This window comes from Miniopterus schreibersii (assembly GCF_964146895.1).
Source record: "Miniopterus schreibersii genome assembly, chromosome: 19".
NCBI lineage: Eukaryota > Metazoa > Chordata > Mammalia > Chiroptera > Miniopteridae > Miniopterus > Miniopterus schreibersii.
The window spans coordinates 39,671,560-39,693,790 of NC_138119.1; the positions used below are offsets into that span (position 1 = coordinate 39,671,560).

Genomic DNA, 22,231 nt, shown 5'->3' on the forward strand with positions numbered 1-22,231 from the left:
CCCGACACAGCTGAAAAATCACAAAACAGTGACCAGTGATACAGATGTGATAACTGCATTTGCTTTCTTCCATGACTGTTTTTAGCACCTGTCTCTTCTGCTAAGCATTTAGGAGAGCATTCACCAACCCCCCGAAGACATGCAGGTTTCACTAACAGCTCACAAAGCAAAGCACTGGAGCAACTCCTTGGTAATCAGTATTCAGGAGCATGTTCCCAGTGGTAGGAACTGGAGGAATGGGAGAGAAACAGGGTTCCAGGGCTCCAGGAGGAGTTGCAGGCTGCAGAGAAGAGGCTCAGTTCCAGTGCTGAGTGCTGGGCGGTAGAAGTGAGCAGCAGGTAGAGAGAGGCTGGTTTCAGAGCCTTTGCTGAGAGTGACCACTGGTTCTGCAGAAGAGGCCTAAACCTCTGGATCAGAACTATCCCAAAACTACAGCCTGTGTTTGCTACCATGCCCTTTCCTTAAAATACATATGAGGATAAGTAAAATACATATGAGGATAAGTATAATACTTTGGAACAAGAAATGGGAAAGGGGAAAGAATCATTTCAGCACCAGCAGTGCAGCCTGCAGGAGGGGGCTGGTGACGGACCCACTGATGTCAGCTCCCCAGGGCCACCTCACCGGGAACGGGGAGCCCTGCTTTCCCACTGTGAAATTAGGGAACAGGGCTACTACTGTTTTACCAGGACATTTGGACTCATACCAGGTGTGGTAATGAGATTATCCTTTTATTTGCCCTCGAAGCCAGGACTGAAAGCCACCATCAACACTAAACTGCACTGAGAACAGATTCCAAATGCAAACTCTCCTTCCTTTCTCCCAAGGAGAAGGTGCTCCCGGAAGTAACACAGGGCCATCCTGTGAATTAGTGTTCCATCCCCCTAGGCTGTGGGCCTGCAGGCAGGGAAACTGTGCTGCAGGCAGGGCAAACTGTGCTGCAGGTAGGCACTAGGCTTCCTACTCTCAGCTGCTACCTGGTTTCAACCTCAGCATTTGACTCTGGTTTCCATGTCATTTCTCAACAATGTAAACTCACTCAAAAGCCATCATTTTATTTAATTCATGGTTTAAAGTCTTCAGTGTGACCCAGTCATCTCCTTCCAGTACATTTGATAAACAGGTGAGTGGGGGGGGGGGGGGGACACAAACCATCAGGGACAGCTCATGTGGGGACAGAGAGTCAGAAGACTGGGGTGCTCTCAGCTGGAGGAGGAGGGAAGGGAGGGAGCCCACAGGTGCCCAGCAGTGGTGAGGCACAGATAAGACAGTGTGGGTGGTGAAGCAAGGTGAGGTCAAGGTCAGGGAGGCAGGGAAGGGTGGGCTTCAATGCTGAAATACTCAGGCACCTGTTCCTGGTGTCACCACAGCAACCTCCCACCCCCAGGCCAGCTCTGGCCAACATTCACACTCCTCTGTAAAGGTTAAATGACCCCACTTGAGGGTTTTTGTTATTTTTTTATATAATTATGAAACATGCTAAAATCACAGAGTGGATGTTCCATTTCTGTCCTGACTCCACACTGGGGCAGGAGGGAGCTACAGGGGCCACTTGGTCTATATGGCCTCTGGGGAGGGCTTGACGTGGGGGTTCAAGTCACCCAGGAATCTTTCACAGGGCATACTTTCACTGGTGGTAACCTGTGTCCTTAGAGATCCCCTCACTTCACTTGTCTTTCCACCCCAAATCTACCCAAGTTCCCATCTCCCTGCCTCTGCCCCTTGGGTGCCCCCAGCCTAGATGGTGAAGGAAACTCCTTGCTACTCCAGTTCCACTGCCGTCCTTGCAACTCATCTACTCAGCATGCACTGGTGTGGAAGCTGCTTGATGTAGGTGTGCCCTGGGGGGAGGGGCTCGTCCCCACTGGGGCTCAGCACATAGCAGGGAAGTGGAGGTGGTGGTACAGAGGATGTGAGGGGGAAATGTTACCTGAAGTGTGACTATAGTAACCACAGGCAGACAGTGCACATGCCCCACCCTCAGGCACCCTACTCTGAAGCCTTTCCCCTCCCTTCCACATTGTCCAGGTCCCCCCTCAGCCTCAGAGCTTCTTCTACTTCAACCTCATGGGACAGAGGTACTGGTCAAGGAGGCTTATCCCAAGGAGAAGCTGGTCCATCCTCAGGTAAGTGGCTGCCAAATGAATTCTTCATCTTCCCTGTATTTCTTGTGCCTCTACTGCTGTGATAGTTTGAGGGGGGGTCACAGAAAATAGCATGTAAGGGTTGAACTTGCCTTAATGAGAGGCTAGAGGGACAGAGAGACAAAGGTATGTGGGAATCAGCTGTGGAGCGGGGGGAGGCCGGCGGGAGAGGAAGGCTGGCTCTTCAGGAGCTGGGGTCCTTTTTCCTCTTCTGGAACCGCCGGAACTTGCCCTGAATGGCCAGGGCGGCCTTCTCTGTCTCCGGAGCCGTTAGGTCGATGTCCACCTCCTCCTCGGCCTTCTTGGCACTGCCGGCTTTCCCTGCAGGTGGGTAAGAGATGAATGAGTAACCCTGAACCTCCCAGCCCTTCTCCAGGCCCCAAATGTGGAGGTCAAGTCCACTTTCTGTGAGTCCACACTCGGCTCTGTGAGGTCCCCCAGCTTTTGCCAGCATTTGGAAAGCCTGGCAACTCTCCTAGAAGTCAGAGTCAGGAAACCGAGGCTAAGAATCAGCTACAGTGACATGGGAGCTTTGCTACTCTTGCACCAAGAGGATAGGTGCCTTCTCTCACCACTTACTCCTGAATCTATAATTCAAGCTCCAGAGCTCATGCACGTTCCCCAGCTGCCCCTCAATTTCTGACTGAGACAGTGGCTGGGATTATTGATGAGTCCCTTCCTATCTTGTTGCCTGTCTCCAACCACTCCAGAGCCAGTTTCTAAAATCAAAGAGTAAACATTGGTAGGTGTACTTCTTAGGTAAAAGTAGGAGGAAGCCTGTAGATACAAAGTCCTAACCCAGTGCTTTGTTCACTTCTCCACGTTCCTTACACCCGACTTCAGAGCTCCAGACTTACAGCCCTACCTGTCTTCATGTCCAAGTGTCATTTGCCTGCTCTGCAAACTGCTCTACCCAACCCCACTCACCCTTTTCCTCTGGGCCAGGTGCCTGGTTGGTTGCTGGGGATGTTTTGGTGTTAAGCTAGAAAAAAAAAATTAGAATATTAGATATTCATGGAAGTATTATGGTGCCATCCCCTTAGACTCATCGTCATCACTTTCAAGCCCCCCATTACCAGGTGCATTCCCTAGTCTTCTGAGAAAGTATGTATTGAGATCAGAGAGAGGGAGAAATTCATCAGAATTCATTCAACAAGTACTTATTGGTACTAGGGAAATTGCAGAGCACAAAACAGACAAAAACCTTGCCCTCATGAAGTTTACATTCTAGTGTATAGATAGACAAATGAATAAACAAAATGAGCCCTGGCTGGTGTGGCTCAGTTGGTTGGAGCATCATCCCATTTATCAAAAGGTCACAGGTTTGATTCCTGGTCAGGGCACATACCCAGGTTGTAAGTCTGATCCCCGGTTGGGGTCAGATCGATGTGATGTTTCTCACATCAATTTCTCTCTCCCTAAAATCAATAAAAACGTGTCCTCGGGTAAGGATTTAAAAAATAAAAATAAAATAAACAAAATAATTATTATGTTAGTGAAAATAAGTGCTGTAGAGAAAAGACAGGGAAGGGAGGCAGTGAGTGCTGGGGTGGACATGGAGAAGCAGTTTCAGAGTGGTCAGGAAGCGCCTCTGAAAGCTGGCATTTGCGCCAAGAGCTGAAGGAGATAAGGGAGTAAGGGTGTCCACGCAAGACTGTCCCTGGCCCTGGGGTGAGAGTGTGACTTGCCTGTGTGAGAAACAGCAGAGACCAGTGCAGCTGGAGTGGAGAGAGGAAGGAGGGAAGGTGGATGGAGATGAGCAGAGATAACTAGGGGTGCGGCAGATTATGCAGGGCCTCGCAATCATTCTAAGGAGTTTGACTTTTACTACAAGTGAAATGGGAAGACATTCAGTTCGCACAGGGGAGGAAGCAGAAAAACCTGCTAGGAAGTTATTGCAGAAAACTTTCAATGGCAGCTTGGATCAGCACAGTGGAGTGGAGGTGGTGAGAAGTGGTTTGATTCTGGGTATATTTTCAAGCTATGAGCAATGGAATTGATTGATTGGATGAGATATTGTGAGAGAGGAGTCAAGGATGACATCCAAAGAATGACTTCATTTGGTCTGAGGAACTTTAAAAAATGGAGCTGCCATTTCTGGAGATGGAGGAGACATTAGGAGGAGCAGGTTTTAGCGAGAGGATCAGGAGCTTGTCTTGGACAAGTTTGAGATGCCTATTAATTATCCAGGAGGAGATGCTTTTATAAGCAGCTGGATACTCAAGATGAGTCAAAGAGAAGAATCTGCCCTACAGATATAAAAGAGCAATTATTAGCATATGGACGGCATTCAAAGCCGTGAGACTGGATGAGATCACCCAGGGGTGAGTTCAAATACAGCAGACAGAGGAGAAAAAAGGGGCAAGTCCTGGGGTATTTAGTGATTAGAGGTTCAGAAATGGGAAAAACTTTCAATAAAGAAAATTGAAAAGTCAGGTAGGAGGAAAGCCAAGAGACTGCAATAGTTTAGAAACCATGTGAAGAAAATGTGTCAAGGAGAAGAGAGCAATGCGTCCAATTCTGTAGGCAGGCCTGGCAGTTACAGCGAGGCCTGAGACCTGACCGTTGCGTTTTGCTACTAGAGGTCACTGGTGACACTGACAAGAAAAGTTATGATGGAGGCAGGAGCAAAACCCTGGTTGTAGTGAGTTCATGGAGGACAAGGAGGCAAGTTCTATAGTCCCATGATCTCTGACTTCAAGTCCAACTTTCTCTACTGCCAGCAGCCCCCTGACTCTAATCCTTTCATTAACCATTTTCCTTCTGTCTGACTCTAAGCCTGCTCCCTTAATCCATCAGTTCCTTTCTCTCACCACAGCCCCTCCCCTTGGGAAGAAAGTATGAACCCTAACTCTAAACACCTCCCCTCTCTTCAGCTCTACTTTCCTTCCCATATCAGCCAGCTTTGAGAATCCGCAAACCAGGAATATGTCAGGACTGAACCACACAAGCCACCCCTTTCCCTCTGCCCTGCCAGCTGTCCCCTTCCTGAGTCCCTCCTGAGATCACTGGCCCTGGAATGGAGACATGGCTCAGACACTGCCTGGCTGCCCAGGAGTTCATAGCTCCATTAGGTTTACGTTTATAAGAGGTCCCTGGGGAGATCAGAAAAGAGAGCTTTAAAGAGAAGAAAACCCCTAGCACTCACAATTCCCCATGAAACCGCCACATACCTTCTGCTGAAAAGCACTATACTGGGGCTTCTACCTCCTGCCCCTCCTGCCTCCACCCTCTCCAGCCAGTTCTCAAAATAGCCACTCTCCACACTGGATTTCTGGATTTAGTTGTTCGCTGAGGTTGGGAGTGGCGGCAGTTAGACCACAAGTTAGCTCCCATCTTCTGTATAGTGCTTAGCCCTTTACTGGTCCCTAGTCTCTGCCCCAACCCTCCTGTTTCTTTTCCAGAAGCTCAGCAATTTTTAATGAATCAAGGTCCCCTGGTACATCCACCTGCATGCCATCAGACAATCCATACTTCAGGTAAACCAAGGAGGCATGGAGGTCCACTCTGGATGACACTGCATGTTCTATAAGAGTGTCTCTTACAAAAATGCACACCTCCAGAGAGTCAACGCTAACCCACAAGAGCTGTGGCAGGTGAGCTTCTCTCAGCCTCTCTGTCTCTGCCTCTTGTTCTAGTCAGAGATGGATTACGAATTCTCAGGTGCTCATCTGCTTCTTTCGATACTGAGCTCTTCTGACCAGAAATAACAGCAATGAAATGGTTTAGCAAATCCACCTTACCTCATTGTATTAATCACATATCTCATACTTACTATGTGCCAGCCACTTCCTAAGTACTCTATAACATTAACACACTGAAGCCTTTTAACAGCCCTATAAGATAGGTCTTGCTACTATTCTCATTTTACAGATAAGAAATTGAGGTCAAGAGGTTAACTTGCCTTAAGATCATGCAGCTAAGTAGTAGCAAAGCCAGGACTGAACCAAGACAGTGAGACTCCAGACTCCATGCTCTTGAACATTGTGGTATCTCTCAATCCCAGACAAAGCATGGGCATGTGTGGGCATTTGTGGGCATGTGCTGACACCGTGAGCATGTGTGGGCATGTGTGAGCATGTATGGGCAATGCGAGCATGTGTGGGCATGTGTTGGCACTGTGAGCATGTGTGGGTATGTGCGGGCACTGTGAACATGTGTAGGCATTGTGAACACATGTGGGCACTGTGAGCATGTGTGGGTATGTGTGGGCACTGTGAGCATGTGTGGGCACTTGGGAGCATGTGTTGGCATGTGTGGGCACTTGGGAGCATGTGTTGGCACTGCGAGCATGTGTGGGAATGTGTGGGCATTTGTGGGCATGTGTGAACATGTGTTGTCACTGTGAGCATGTGTGGGCATGTGTGGGCATTTGTGGGCATGTGTGAACATGTGTTGGCACTGTGAGCATATGTGGGCACTGTGAGCATGTGTGGGCATTTGTGGGCATGTGTGGGTATGTATGGGCACTGTGAGCATGTGTGGGAATGCGTGGGAATGTGTGGGTATGTGTGAGCATGTGTTAGCACTGTAAGCATGTATGGGTATATGTGGGCTCATGTGGGCATGTGTGGGCTCATCTGGGTATATGTGGGCACATGTGAGTATGTGTGGGCACATGTGGGGCTGAGTTAACTAGCCGAGTTCGCCCACACAGCAGAGCAATTCCCAGGTTGGAAGGAAAGTCCTAGGGGTCATGATTTCCTTCTGTTCCCAGTCAGGCAGCTGTATATATCAATCATAGTCCCCACCACTTTCTTCATATACAAGCTCCTGGGAACATGGGAACAGGAGCATAATCCCAGACCATTCCTGCTCTATCAGTTGAGCTAGCCACCCTGATTCTGGCTTTCACCTTGATGTTTGGTCACTGGGCCTCCTGACACACACCAGGCTGACTGGTGGGGAGAGCCATTGCCTGTGTGTGTCCTTCACACACAGGGCCAGATGCCAGCAGAGAGGGAGATAACACAGCAATATCCCCCTTTCCCATCAGATTCTGAGAATTCCATGTGTGGGACCATCCCACTGGTTTCCATTTCAAATGACTCCCTTGCTTACATTCAAGCCTGCTATTCCAAGTTTCTAGTGAGCATGGAGCTTGGTCCAGTTTAGCCTTGCTGACTATATGCTTCTCACTTCTCAACACACACCAAACACTAATTAGCAACTGTGAGGCCCATCAACTCTTGCCTTCCCCAGAGGGCCCTAGTTTCTTTCCTCGCCTGCCTTCCTGTATGCCTTTCCTCCTCACCTCTGGGCCTAACGAGCTCAATGTTCCGTTCCATCCTCTTGGCAGTATCTGCCAATTCCCCAAGAGTATACTCCTGTTTCCTCTGCACTTCAAAGTTGTGAATCCTCTCTTCTAGAGGGAACGGAGAAAGAGGAGAGGCCTGCTTGCTTAGGGTCTGTTTTTATCAGGCCTTGAGACTGCAGAGAGGGAGAGGACACAGCAACACCCCCTTTCCCTATCCGATACCTCCTCCCAGGGCATTGTCAGCATTCAGATGATGTCTTGTCTTTCCATCTGAGCTTTAGAATCTTTACAATCAACTGCCTCACTCTCATATATAAAACCTCTCCCTCTCTTTAAAAAAAAAAAAAAAGCCTCCTATAACTGAATTCCTTCTCCAACTACCACTGCCACTAGAGTAAGAAGGGTCGAGTCTTGAGGAACCCCAGTATTAAAAGGCTGGGGAAATCTTTTCAACAAATAGTGCGGGAATGATTGGATAGCCATATGAAAAAAAAAACCCAAAATAAAAAACCCTCAATCCATACCTTGTACCCTATACAAAAATTAACTCAAATGGATATAAAACTATAAACTTTTAAAAGAAAATATAGGGGGAAAACCTTTGCAACGTTGGGGTAAGCAAAGATTTCTTAGTAGACATCAAAAGCACTGTCCATAAAAGAAAAAAATTATAACTTGGACTTTATCAAAATTAAGAATTATTCTTAGAAAGACACTGCTAAGAGAATGAAGAGACAAGATATAGACTGGAAGAAATATTTGCAAATCACACATCTGATAAAGAACTTGTATTCAGAATATATAAAGAACATTCAAATCTCGATAAAATGAATATAATTTGTAAAAATGAGCAAGATATTTGGACACTTTACCAAGAAAGATACATGGATGAAAATAAGCACATGAGAAGATGTATAACATCATTAGTCATTTGGGAAACTCAAAATAAACCCACAATGAAATACCATTATTCATCTATTACAATGAGTTTTTAAAATGACAGTACCATGTGTTGGCAAAGACATGGAGTATCTTGAATTCTCATACATTACTGGGGATGCAAAATGGTATAGCTACTTTGGCAGTTTCTTAAGCATACATTTATCCTATTCCTAGGTATTTACCCAAGATAAATTAAAATTTACATCTAGCCCGGCCGGGCATGGCTCAGGGTTGAGCGTCAACCTAGGATCCAGGCGATCGGGGTTCGATTCCCAGTCAGGGCACATGCCCGGGTTGCGGGCTCGATCAATGACTCTCTCATCATTGATGTTTCTATCTCTCTCTCTCCCTCTCCTTTCCTCTCTCTGAAATCAATAAAGATATATTTTTTTAAAAAATTTACATCTACAAGTAAACCTGTAAGTCAATGTTTATAACAGCTTACTCATAATCACCAAAAAACTGGAAACTACCCAAATGTCTCTCAACTAAGAAATGGATAAACAAATTGTGGTACACCCCTACACTGCAATACTAATCAGCAATTAAAGGGAGGAATGAACTACTGATACAGCAAAATGGATGAACCTCAAATGTATTATGATCAGTGCAAGAAGCCAGACCCAAAAGGTCATATATATATTGTAGAATTCCAATTACATGACATTTCTCATAAAGACAAAAGTATAGGGACAGCAGACCAGAGGCCATGGGAGCAGTGACTACGAAGGGGAATGGGGTAATTTTTGGATGATGGAACAGCTCTCTATCTTGATTGTACAGATATATGTTATATGACTGTCTATGTCAAAACTCACAGAACTTATACACTAATAAGGGTAAATTTTACTGCAGGTATATGGTACCTTAACTTTTTTTTTTTTAGTATGTCTTTATTGATTTCAGAGAGAGGAACGGAGAGAGAGAGAGAAAGAAACATCAATGATAAGTCACAGACTGGTTGCCTCCTACACACCCCCAACTTGGCATGTGCCCTGACTGAGAAATCGAACCTCGATGTCCTGGATCACAGGTCGATGCTCAACTGCTGAGCCACGTCGGCTGGGTGGCACCTTAACTTTTAAAATGGGGGGGAAAGGTTATGGAGAGGTTACAAGCCAAAAGATACTGAGGAGCAGTTGCAAAGGTACCTGGGCTCAGGGTTTGGGTAGGGGCCAGTGCCTCTTATGTCTTTCACCTTTTCATAGCTAGACTTCTTAGAAGATTTATGTCTCTACTTCCTCACCTCCCTCCCACACACTCTGCAGCCCACTTCAACCTAACTTCTCCTACTCCACAGAAATGACTCCTTTAGGTAACCAATGCTCTCCACGATACTGAGCAAATGCAAAAGTTTCAGCTCTACTGGGCTTGAGCCTTGAAGCATTCAACACTCCTATCCATTTCATCTTTCCCTGGCTGCTGGGACATCATGGCTTTTCTGGGTTTTTCTATCTTTCCAGACTCTTCTGCCCAACAATTAATATTGGAGGCTGTCAAGGTTTAGGGCTGGGCTCTCTTCTGTTCTCTCCTCCTGGATGATTTTATCTGTACCTATGACTCTAGTTATCATTTATACCAGCACCGGCCAATAGAACAGGGGTCAACTAATTACAGCCACTGCCAGCCTATTTTTATTAATAAAGTTTTGTTGGGACACAGTCAGGCCCATTGTTTACATATTATCTGTGGCTGATTTGGCACACAAAAGCAGAGTTTAATAGTTGCAACAGAGACCATGTGGCTCACAGAGCCAAAAATATTTACTATCTGTCCCATTCCAGGAAAGGCTGGCAGACCCCTGCAATAGGACCTTCTGCAATGACAGAAATGTCTTATATCTGTGCTGTCTGGTATATGGAATCCACTTGGCACAAGTGGCTACTGAGTACTTTGAAATGTGGCTGGTGCCACTGAGGATAAAGCTTATAATTTTATTTAATTTTAATTAATAAGCTGATCATAATGAATAAGTTAGATAGCTTCGTGTGGTTAGCGGATACACACTGAGCAGCACAGAATGCCACCAAGGACTCAAATGTGTATCTCTACCCGGACCTCTCCTCTGAGCTTTAAGACATCTTCACCTGGACGCTTCACAGAAACCTCACACTCTGTGTCTCTAACTTAATTCACAGTCCTACCTACCCAACCAAACCCTCTACGAGTATTCTCTACCTCATTCAGTTGTACAAGCCAGAAACCTACAAATTGTTCTTGACACCTTTCTCTCCTTCACACTGCCTGTCCAATTCAATAGTCAGTGTTCTTAACTTACCTCCCAAATGTGTCTCAATCCATTCTCTCCTCCCCACTGCTTCAACCCTGACACAGCTGTTTCTTACGTGGACCACAGTCATAGCCCGGGGGGGTCACCAGTGCTCTTAGGATAAAGAACAAAATTCTTAATATGTTCTAAAGTGTCTCACATCATGCAGCCTCTGATTACCTGTTACTCCATCTCTGGGACATACCATGTTCCTTCCCACCTGAGGTGCTTGGCTTATGGTTCATATCCCTGCTTCCCTTTTATCTAGTTAATTTCTGTTTATCCTTCAGAGCTCTCCTCCAGGGTTCCTTCTTCCAGAAAGCTCTTCTTAGCTCCCCAGATTAGGCTGGCGCCCTTATTGTACGTTTTATTGCACTGGTATTTTTCCTTGGTAGCGTTAATCACTAACATAATTAAATAATAACTTTGTGGCTAGATATTGAATGTTGTCTGCCTCCTACATTTCCGTGTGAATCCCAGTGAGGGTAGGGGCAGTGTCTACCTTACTCACTGCTGTGTTCCCGGGTCTGGTACAGGCCTCCACACAGATGCACTCAGAATTTGTTGATGGGATAAAGGGAGCTCCTGCTCTGCTTTATGTGCAGCCTCGTCATCTGAAACCCATTTGTTTTTTTTCTTAATATGTTTTTATTGATTTCAGAGACAGGAAGGGAGAGGGCGAGAGAAACAGAAACATCAATAATGAGAATCATTGATCAGCTGCCTCCTGCACACCCCTACTGGGGATTGAGCCCAAAACCTGGGCATGTGCCCTGACCAGGAATGAACTGTGACCTCCTGGTTCACGGGTTGATGCTCAACCACTGAGCCACGCCAGCCGGGCAGAAACACATTTGTTTTCACACAGCCGAGGGGCTCCATTACAAGGCTAGTTCAGAGACTGTGAAAAAGGTCTCAGAAGCCAAGTTACTGCTTTTCCTCACTTCAGCGCATGTGTCTGAAAAAAGGGGATGAAGGGGCAGAACTCCTCTAAAAGCGTGTTCCACATGACCTGCATTACCCTCACTGTGGATTTGTCTACCTCCCTTTCCCCACCCTCCCCACCCCACCAGATTCCATCTCCTTGAAAGCAAAGTCCCCATTTCCCCACTTATTTGTGTATAACTTGTAGTAACTGCAACCTATATATTGCACATAGTAGGTACTCAATAGATGTTTGTTTATATGAATTAAAATTTTCTCAAGCTTCAAATTCCTGGGAGACGCAATATGGTAAATTGGGTGGAGTCAAACAGATATGGGTTCATATCCTGGCTCCACATTGACTGTCTGTTCAAATCCCAGCTCTGCCACTCCCAGCTGTACGACCCTGGGTAAATCGCTTAGCCTTGCTGTGCTCAGACCTCTCATCTGAGGCAGTATCTATCTTGAAGGGTGAAAAAAACTAGAGAGAATGCACATAAAACACCTGGTACATATTGAAATAGATAGTTATTATTTTAAAGTAATGTAACTCTGGGTTGAATATAAGACTAGGTCAAGTTCCTGGAGTCACAGCATAAAGCTGCCACAGGACATATCTCCACTAAGTGGAACTGAACACCTGGGGCTGCTCTAAGGGCCCTTGAGGCGTATTTTGTGACCACAGGAGCTTCATAACTGATCTCTTTTTACTTTAAACCAACCCTGGAAATCACAATCTCCCTGTCTTCCCAATGTCTAGCCCCAAAAATGCTGACAGTGGTTCTAAACCTCTGGTAAAGGGTCAACAATAGTGTGATTGGACAGAAACCCACGTCTGTAGCCCTGGAACCCTCCTAGGTCAGGGTGGACAGGAGGGGTCCACCAGTACAGCACCTCCATAGATGTTCACATTCCCCTTGGAAGAACCCTGAGACACAGACCACAGGGAGTGGATTAGTCTCGGGAGCAAATAAATCATCTCTCCTTGATTGAGTTCTTACATCCACCTTTGTATCATAAAAATGATTCTGTAAATCTATCCCTTGCCTCAGAAGGATAGTTTGTTAGTATTGCCTTGGCAAAGCACCTATAAACAGTCAAAGTAGTAACAACTTCGATGTTGTTTCCCTGTTGCCACTATTGGCAAATAGGTACCCTATTACACTGTCCCACTCACCCTGCCCCTTCTCTAGCTGTGCTTCTTACTCTTCTGTCTCCTTTATTTTCAATGGTGTTGCTACAGCAACCACTGTCATCAGAAGAGGCAAGATAATGTCACCCCCTCTGCTCCAAGCAGCAAGTGAGAACTAACCTTGGGAAAGGTAACCTACCCAGATTTCCCCATTCCTCAGCCCACTGGGCTCTTTAAAGGGGGATCACAGATCATCTGCAGCAGCAGCAGACAGGACGAAGCAGCACGTCCTCCTACCTGGACGGCACAGGCCCTGCGTCTGCATGGAACAGCCCGGAGGTCGTGAGATGAAAACACGTCCAATAGACATCATAGCAGCACTACTAGAGTCACTGTGTTCAGACGAATAGGCACAGGTACTCAGAATCCTGTCCCACAGTCCAGGGCAGGGAAACCTAAAAAAGGCCTAAATCTTAAAAATGAGCCCAAAAAGACCCCTTTCTTGCCTTTGTACTGACATGAACCCTAGGCTTTGTAAGCTCCCTGCTTGCTTTAGAGGCACAGAAGGCAAAGGCAGACAGGACTTACTGCAACTGCTTCCAAGTGGAGACAGAGAGACTCCCCCAACCCCTGCCCTCTCAGGGGTCTTTCTATCCCTGCTGGCACAGTCTCCCCTAATGTTAAAAGAAGGTCACTGCCAAAGGACCTTAGAGGTCTCTGCATCCCCTGGAGCCCCAGAAAGACCCTAGACTGCTGTTTTTGGAGCACTGTTGGAACTGGTCCAAACCTTTCAGTGCAGCAGCTGCAGTCCTCAAACAGCTCCAGAAAGACTCGCTCAAGGTCACCCTCAAGATCACAACTGAAAGAGAACTAGGAATCCTTACTCCAGGGTCCAGACACACACCCGTCTCCTAATACGTGGCTTACAACACAGATATCTTCTATCTCAAACGCCTCCTAAGAGGACTAGGGCTCCTCAGACTCCTGGTCTGCCCCTCTCCCCTCAGCCACTACACCCTGTGTCCTGGAATAGCAGTACCCCCACTGGAGTCAGAGGCAGACTCCCTTGGCCTTGCAGCTCACAGTAGCAGTGAGTCAACAGCCGCATCCCGTCCCCCCAGCAGGGGCTGCCACAGTTTAATGAGTAGTTATTTGTGGTGCTCTGCACACAGCTTGGAGCTGCGCCTTCACCCCATGCTGGGGGGAGTAGGTGGGGGGGGGAGCAGTGCCAAAGCATCATTTATTATGATAATCTTCAATGTGCATCCCACCCTGGCGTTAATGTCCCAAAATAAACACATTAATCCCCCCACAGCCTACAAAGCAACAGTCATCAGGAGGGCTCCGTGTGGGAGGGAGGCGGCACCAAGGACAACGCACAGTGGGCGTTTGGGAAGCCCAGGTGGGCAAGCCCTTAGGAGTCTGCCTCTGCCCACTGAAGTGATAATCAGGCTTCAGGGAGGAGAATGTGACAAGGACTAGGTTTGGGGCACTTGTGGGTTTTTTTAATACATCTTTATTGATCTCAGAGAGGGAAAGGGAAAGGGAGAGAGAGAGAGAAACATCAATGATGAGAGAGTCGTCATTGATCGGCTGCCTCTTGCCCACCCCTGACTGGGGATCAAGTCTGCAGCCCGGGCATGTGCCCTGACTGGGGATCGAACCACGATCTCCTGGTTCCTAGGTTGATGCTCAACTGCTGAGCCACGCCGGCCAAGGCTGGGGCATTCTTTTATAGGCACCTGCAGGGAACCAGACCTCTTTGAAAAAGTGGTTTTGGATCTGCTTCTGACTTGGCTTACTCATGCAGATAAAATAATTCTGGGGCAAACTGAGCCATTTGAGCAGCAGTCTGGAGGATAGATTTAGAAAGTCATGCACTTAGGGTTCTGAAACCCCAGTAGGCTTCCACCTCTTTTTGGCCAGTCTAACACATTCTTCCTTCTCCCTCCTAGATTTCTCCTCTCAAAGCCTTTGCACTCTCCTTGGGAGTCAAGGCCAAATGCCAAAGGACTAAATGCGCAGCCTTTGGTCGCCAGTGCACTGATTTTCCTTAGACACCTGCTTTACTGCACTGCGTCCTGCAAACCAAACACTTTAGAGGTAAGAAGTGGCTCTTGGTTCTTTCTTTTCAGAAAAAGCCTGTCCTCTGGTCCCTGATGCTTCGCAGTTATGGGAATCAATGATGGACAGAAAGGAAGAGCCCAATGAATGGCGGCCTCCAGTCTCCCCTTCCTTTCACTCCTATCACTTATTCCACTTTGGAACGTTCATGGCACCCAGTGTTAAGGAGACCAGGCATCCTGTAAGCAAGGATAGTACTTGCCCTGCCTAGTACTCTACCAAAATGTACCCTGTTGATAGATACCATCCTATGTGCGTCTCTCTTCTCTCTCTATCCTCTTGCTCAGCATTTATTATATCACACTGCTTAGATTTCCTATAGAAAGTATTTGTAATATATTCCTTAAAAGTTGCATGTTGCCCTGGCTGGTTTGACTCAGTGGTTAGAACATCGGCCTGCGGACTGAAGGGTCTCAGGTTCGATTCTTGCCAAGGGCATGTACCTCAGTTGCAGGCTCAGTCTCCGGCCCTGGTCCGGGCACGTGCAGACGGCAACCAATCGATGTCTCTCTCATATTGATGTTTCTCCCCCTCCCCTACTCTCTCTGAAAAGCAGTGGAAAAAATATCCTCAGGTGAGGATTTTAAAAAAAAGTTGCATGTTAATTAAGTTATTCTATAGTCACTGGGATAACATGATAGAGGAGTCTTATGAAAAATGCTTTTGGGATGAGAAGTCAGCAGTTCTGTGACCTAGGCTTGGTGCTGGTACTGTGTAAATTTAGATAATGTTTGGGTCTCAGTTTCCTCATATGTAAAATGAGAAGTTTGGACCAGATAACTTTAGAGCTCCTTAACAAATCTAAAAGTATATCACTAAAGTGTTTTTGATATATTATTTGAGATTTTCTTGGTGAAAGACATACCTGTATTTCTATCCTGAAGAATGTTTACAAAAGTAAGTTTATTTTTTTGGCTGATAAAATAGACTCATGAAAGATAATAAAGATAAGTTTTAACTACAGAAGGAAAACAGGGGGAGACATTCACAGAACCACTACCTTGAGAAGATGATTATTGACCTGACCCTTCTCCCTCCCCTTGCCCTGCACCCCCCCCCTCTCCCCATTCCTTTCATCAGTTAGGACCCTCCACAGACAGACATGAAGATGCATCAGGCTTGTGTAGATGGACTCCAATCACACTACTTAGGGGTGCCTGCCGTTACAGAGACTTGACATTCTACGAGGTAACTGGTCACAGCTCCAGCTTGGGAAAAAGAGTCGTCTGTATTCCCAGGTCACAGGATGGCAAAGTCACCCACTTGTACCAGCCAGAGGCTCCTGCTCAAGCAGCTAAAACCAACACCCTGGGTGGGTGACTGAGTGCTGGTTTCCCTTACTCCAGAAGACAGATACTTCCAGTGGTGGAAGGCATTCCAATATTCAGTAGCTCTTTTAGATGTCCAACATGGCCATAATAATAACAACAAAAGGCCAATGAGAGAGAGAAAACCAGATTTCCTCCAAGCCCCTACCAGTGCTCCTAACAACTGGCTCACAGAAGACGTAACACAGTGACATCACCCTGACCAAACTTCCATCATACAGATTCAGAGAGACAGGCACATGAAAGAGAATGTGATCCCTGAAGTGTGATACCTCATTCTTTTTTTTAATTGTTTTTATTATTTGAGAGAGAGAGAGGAAAGGAGAGGGAGAGAGAAACATCTATCCCCTTCCTCCTGCACTGGGTATGGAGCCTGAAACCCGGGCATGTGCCCTGAGGGGTAACAGAACAAGCAACCTCCTGGTGCACGGGACAATGCTCAACCAACTGAGCCACACTGGCCAGGGCTCATTTTTATTATTTAAAAGGACAACAGAAGAATAGTAAAGGAGGGAATACCAATTCTAAGCTCTCCTCTAGTGAGATTTCTAATTGATCTGTCCCTTGCTGCAGCCCAGCTGCTAAAACAGTACAGACACCAAGAACATAGTTACAAGTCATCCATGACCCCCATTTCAATGGAATGACTGCTGGGCCAATGGATACCTCCAGCTGAGCTCCTCACAGCTGAGGAATGTAACAGGATCACAGAACTTGCAACTGTGCCATAAGCAGCAGGCTAGTCACATGACAAGGGATTATAGGAAAGAGCCCTCAGGGACTGAATGCATCTCCCCTTCCCATCCTTCACTGCAACTAGAGAAAAGTTATTCAACTGTAATAGTAGACTGTGATTCACAGCACTCAAGTCCTGCCTGCAGCTGTGAATGCAGACAAGCTGGAGGAGTCCCTACAGCTCTACCGCACATAAGCACGCACACACACACACTTACACACACACTCATTCACACACATGCACTCACACACATTCACACACACACTTTCTCACACACATTCACACTCTCACACACAGCACACTTATTCACACACACACTCACACACATTCATACACACACTCACACACACTTTCTCACACACATACATTCACACAGTCGCACACTTTCTCTCTCACACACACACACACACACACACACACACACACACACACAGAAATGCTCTGGGGCAGTGCTGAGGGACAGCAAAGAACCACCAAGGCAAAGCAGAGCTGAGACCTCCCCAGCAGCCCCAACACAATCCCTCCTCTTTTAGTTGTTTTGAGTCTAGAGAGTACTTCTTCAGTTGAGATGGGAATCTTTAAAGAAATACTAAACCCTCTCATTTCATGCAGTTTCTCTGAAGCAAGAAAATAAGCAGGTGGAGAGGTGAAGTTTATATAAAATTCAGGGCACACAGGGGCTGGGCTGAGAGGAATGAAGTGGTCTGAAGTCTCCCTGGAGCTCCAGAGCTCTGGGCAATGTTTCCATTTCTCATCATGCTTTACAAGAGGGAGAAAACAGGCTGGGTCCTGGCCTCTAAGGAAGCTGAGACCCTTTGGGGATCTGGTTCAGAGGCAACAGTCTCTGTACACCCAGGTGGCTGTTTCTGGATTTTATAAATACTCATCCTTAAAGCCAGGCTCAGCTCTGTAGCAGGAGGCAGCTTCAATGGTAAATTGCTAGTTGGAACCAGTTACTCTGTAGTCTGGGAGGCTGGGCAGCCTTGCCTACGCTGACAGCTAGTCCCCATCTGAGGATTCCCCTCTCATCATTTAACTGAGCTCCTAAGTTTAGCCAACTGTGGCTGCAAAGTCGAGACTGCATTCTCCCTTCAAACACCACATTGTTTTCCTTGCCACTGAAACAGCTTTGTCACTCCACCAAATACCACCCTAAATGCCAGCCCCTGTAGTGCGTCCTACAGGGAGGCTGTGCACTTCCCCAAAAAAGCACAACATCTGCTGGCATGGCCTTCAGATCACAGGCTCCCAGGGGACGGCTTGAATCGCAACTTTCAGATTTAGAAACACTAGAGGGGGTGTTGAACTCCAGACCTCAGTGAAAAGAGGGCAAAGAAAACCTCTCTTCTCGTATTAGGGCTAAAAGAAGCAAAAGAAAAGAAAATTAAACTGTGTTTTTTCTTTTCTTTTTAAAAGGCTGCCATAGTCACAGTCACAAGGAGCTGAGGGACTGGAAACCTCTTTAGTCCATTTACAGCCCCCAGACTAGCTGCATTTTCCAGAATAAATTTAGTGGACATGGCAACCAGGACAACATCGCAGTTGGCACTAACTGGCTCCCTGGACGACTTTCCATAGGCGCCAGCAGAGCCCCCACAGATGACGATATGTACTGAGACCTAGGCCCAAGGTGCTGTCCCTTCCCTAATGGGCATACTTGAGAATTTTTGCGCTAGTTTTCTGTCACACTCTAAAATAGATAAAAACAAACAAACAAACAAACAAAAACAGGGAGAAAATAACAATAACTGATATAGATTGAGTGCCTGCTTTGTACCAGGTACTGTTCTAAGTACTTTGCATATATGATCTCAGTTAATCATTAGAACAACCGGTATTATTCTCATTTTACAGATAAAAAAGGAACAAAACCCACAAAACTGAAGCACAGAAAGGTTTAGTAACCTGCCTAAGACCAGGCAGCTTTTAAGTACGCGGTTCAGAGCGGGGACCTGGCGCGGCCGGCGGACGCAGCAGGAGGGCCCGCGCGGGCGGGCGGGCGGCGGGGCGGGGGCGGGGGCGCTGCGCCCCGGGAAGGAAGATCCTGGACCCGGGCAGGGGCAGCGCTTCCCCAGCCCGCGCGCGCCCCGCCCTGAGCGCTCTCCGTGGAAGAGGACACCCCAATCGGGGGACTGGGTCTGGCCGGATGGGCACCGTGGAGCCCGACAGGAGACCCGGACGGAACCGGCACCGCACACGCAGGTCCGCGCTGGACAGGGACGCGCCCCGGGGCCCGCGGCCCGCTGGGGGCTCCTGAGCTTCAGGGCCGTCCCCGCAGCGGCCCCTCCCGACGGGGTGAGGGGCGGGAGGCCACCTTCCTAAGCGGGGGAGAGTGGCCCCCGCAGGGGACCAGGGCTGGGGCTCTAGCCGAGCGCGAGCGTGGAGAGCCGTGCAGCCCGGGACGGGGACGGGGGCCCCCGGGCGATCTTCGCAGAAGTCAGAGGGGTGAAGGCAAGCCTGGCAGCCCCGGAGCCCCGAGACAGACGCAGAGGGCGGCAGCGCGAGGGCCTCAGCCCCCCAACGCGCCACCCACAGCGGGGACTTAGAGCCTCCCCTCCAGTCACTTCCCGGAGCCCGGGGGTAGGAAGAGGGTCTCCGCGAACCTGGGCTGCGCGCCCAGAGCTGCCCCCTCGCCCCCCCACCTCGGAGCCGCCCCACGACCTCCTAGCCCCCGGGGCCCGGAGCCGCCCCCGCCCCTCGCCCCCAGAGCTCCCGGCCCCCAGCGCCGCTCACCTCGCTCATCGCGGCGGCGGGACGGAGCGGGCTGCACGTGCAGCGAGGCGCGGCCCGGGGGCTGCGGGGACCGCGGCGAGTGGCGGGCTCTGGGGCACAGCCGCCCGGCGAGGTGGGAGAGTCGCTCGGGGGCTGCGCTCCGTGCCCGCGCCCGGCGTCGGCTGCGTGGGTCGGGCCTCCGCGGGGCCGGGGACAGCTGTCCAGCGCCAGCCGCTCCGCCAGCCGCCCGGGACCCCGCCTTTTATAGTCAGCTCGGGACCGGCTGCAGCCCGACCAATAGCTGCGCCCCCTGCCGCAGAGTGACAGCCCCCCGCGTCCAATGGAGGCAGGCTCGGGGGTCTACGTCTTTCCAACCAGGGCGAGGCGGCCGCAGCGCGGGAAGGAGGGGCGACCGCGGCCGGGAGAGAGCGCGGGAAGCGCGGCGGGGCGGCGGCGGCGGGAGGGGCGGCGGGAGGGGCGGCGGCCGGGCGCGGAGCGGAGCGGAGCGGAGCGAGGGGCGGCGCTGCGCGGGTGCGGAAAGCGGAGACAGAAGCGCCGGGAGGAAGCCGCGAGGGTACGTGGGGCGCGGCACACAGTGAATGAGGGGTGACGGCCGGAGACGTTCCCCGTAACGGTCAGGGACGGGACGGCCGTCTGCGCGAGGGCAGCGCGCCCGAGGGGCCGGCGGGCCGAGAACCGGGAAACAGGGAAGTGTCCGTTAGAGTCGGAAGAGCATAGATCCTAGGAGTGGAAAGACATTTAAGATCCATCAATCCTACGTCCCACAGGAAAGGGGAGGGGAGGGGAGGGGAGAGGAGGGGAGACCCTCCCCAGCTTGTGTAATGAGCTCCTCCCAAAAGCTTCCTCGTTCACTTCCAACGGGACGGCGTGCTCTCCGCTGTGCCAACCGTGGCGGTGAAGCTGTAAGAAAAAAGGAGACACACTTAACGACCTTGCACCTATTGTTGCCATTAAAATAGGTATCAATGTGCAAGTTCCATCTCCTGGATCTTGCTCTTTTCTTTCAGCGGTGCGGGCAGCATCCCATTTGGCGGTCCCTGCGTGAGGACCAAAACCAGCCGCGTGGACCCTGCCCAGGTGTAGGGACCGATTGTGAAAGATGAATCCCACAGTCCAACCTGTGTAGAATATTTCTCAATAAGATGGAGCTTTACTAAATAATAACTGCCTTGTATAAGTTTTAAGAAAAAATATGATTAGAGCAAGATGAAAAGAAATAGAACACCTAGGTAAATGTCATGGTTGTTTTTCCATATGTTTTTATTGATAATATCACTGGGCTGCCTCCTGCACGCCCCCACCGGGGATGGAGCCTGAAACCCAGGCATGTGCCCTGACTGCAATCAAACCTGTGAGCTCTTGGTGCCTGGGTGGATGCTCAACCATGAGCCACACTGGCTGGGCATCATGATCTTTCTATTAACTTCAATTGCTATTCCTGTTTATCTGAATATCTAGGTTTCCTTCCAGCTTTAAGGAAATCCTTCCAGTTCTCTTGCCTGTGACACTTCTGGGCATTGTAAAACCGCTTAGCCTACTTACAGCTTCAGTCAGCCAAAGCCAAACACTTTCAGCTTTAGCTGTGACACCCTTTTAATAGTTTCTTTCCTGGACTGTAATAACTAAGTCATTAATAGCTGAGCTTCTCTCAGCCAGCAACCACTGATGTCTTCTCAACAAGATTCAGATAAGACCTCAAATACTCTCTCTAGCTCCACCCTCTGTGCCTGTACATAGTCTCTGCCAGGTCAGAAAAACAGAAGATGGAAAAAAAGACTTCGTCTTTCCCCATCCTGACTCTCACTTTCCAGTGGGAATCTGGTTGCCTAGATTCTCATCAGGGGCCCCTATTCAGCCACTCTTCTGGCTTCCCCCACCTTTCTAATGAACTGCTAATTTGCGTGGAAAAAATTGTCTTTAGTGAAACAGACCTCTCCAAAGTTCTTAAACAGCTATGCAAAGATTATAAAGGGAATTCAAGATCCTAGATCAGAGGTCAGCAAGCTTTTCCTGTAACAGCCAGAGAGTAAATGGCTTATGGTCTCTGTTGAAACTTCAAGTCTCTCCTTATAGTTTGACAGCAGTCATAGACAATATGTAAACAAATAAGTGTGGCTATAGTCTAATAAAACTTTATTTGTGGACACTAAAGTATGAATTTCATATAATTGTCAGGTATTATGAATTTTTTTTTCTTTTAAAATTTTAATTAAAAAAACAAACATTCTTAGCTCAAAGGCTGTGTAAAACAGGCCACAGGCCAGATTTGGCTCACAAGCCATAAACTGCCCACCCCTACCATAAGTGATTAAGTGCCCAAGTACACTACAACAGTAAGTTATATAATAATAAATAGTAATAGGTTAAAGAAGAAAGACATTGTTCAGGACCAAAAGAGTCAAAAGCTTCCTGGGGAACATGGGGTTTGTGTTGGATCTTAAAAGAAGGATAAAACTCAGGTTGCAAGTTTGGTTTCTGGTCAGAGTACATACAGGGGTCAAGCAATTGATGTTTCTCATATCAATGTTTCTCTCCCTCTCCCTTCCTCTCACTCTAAAAAATCAATAAAAACATATTTTTTAAAAAGGGTAAAACTTAGCCCTAGCCAGTTTGGTTCAGTGGTTAGAGCATTGGCCTTCGGA

General features: G+C 48.3%; 1 protein-coding gene across 1 annotated transcript; it reads right to left on the reverse strand.

Moving 5' to 3' along the window:
- Positions 1-1,031: 1,031 nt before the first annotated feature.
- PCP4L1 (Purkinje cell protein 4 like 1) lies at positions 1,032-19,823 on the reverse strand. The gene is made up of 3 exons (XM_081120805.1): positions 19,590-19,823; positions 3,072-3,126; positions 1,032-2,465 (listed from the first exon to the last, which is right to left on the reverse strand). The coding sequence occupies exons 1-3, from the start codon at positions 19,596-19,598 to the stop codon at positions 2,329-2,331; spliced, it is 201 nt and encodes a 66-aa protein (XP_080976931.1). The 5' UTR covers positions 19,599-19,823; the 3' UTR covers positions 1,032-2,328.
- Between the last annotated feature and the right edge of the window lie 2,408 nt (positions 19,824-22,231).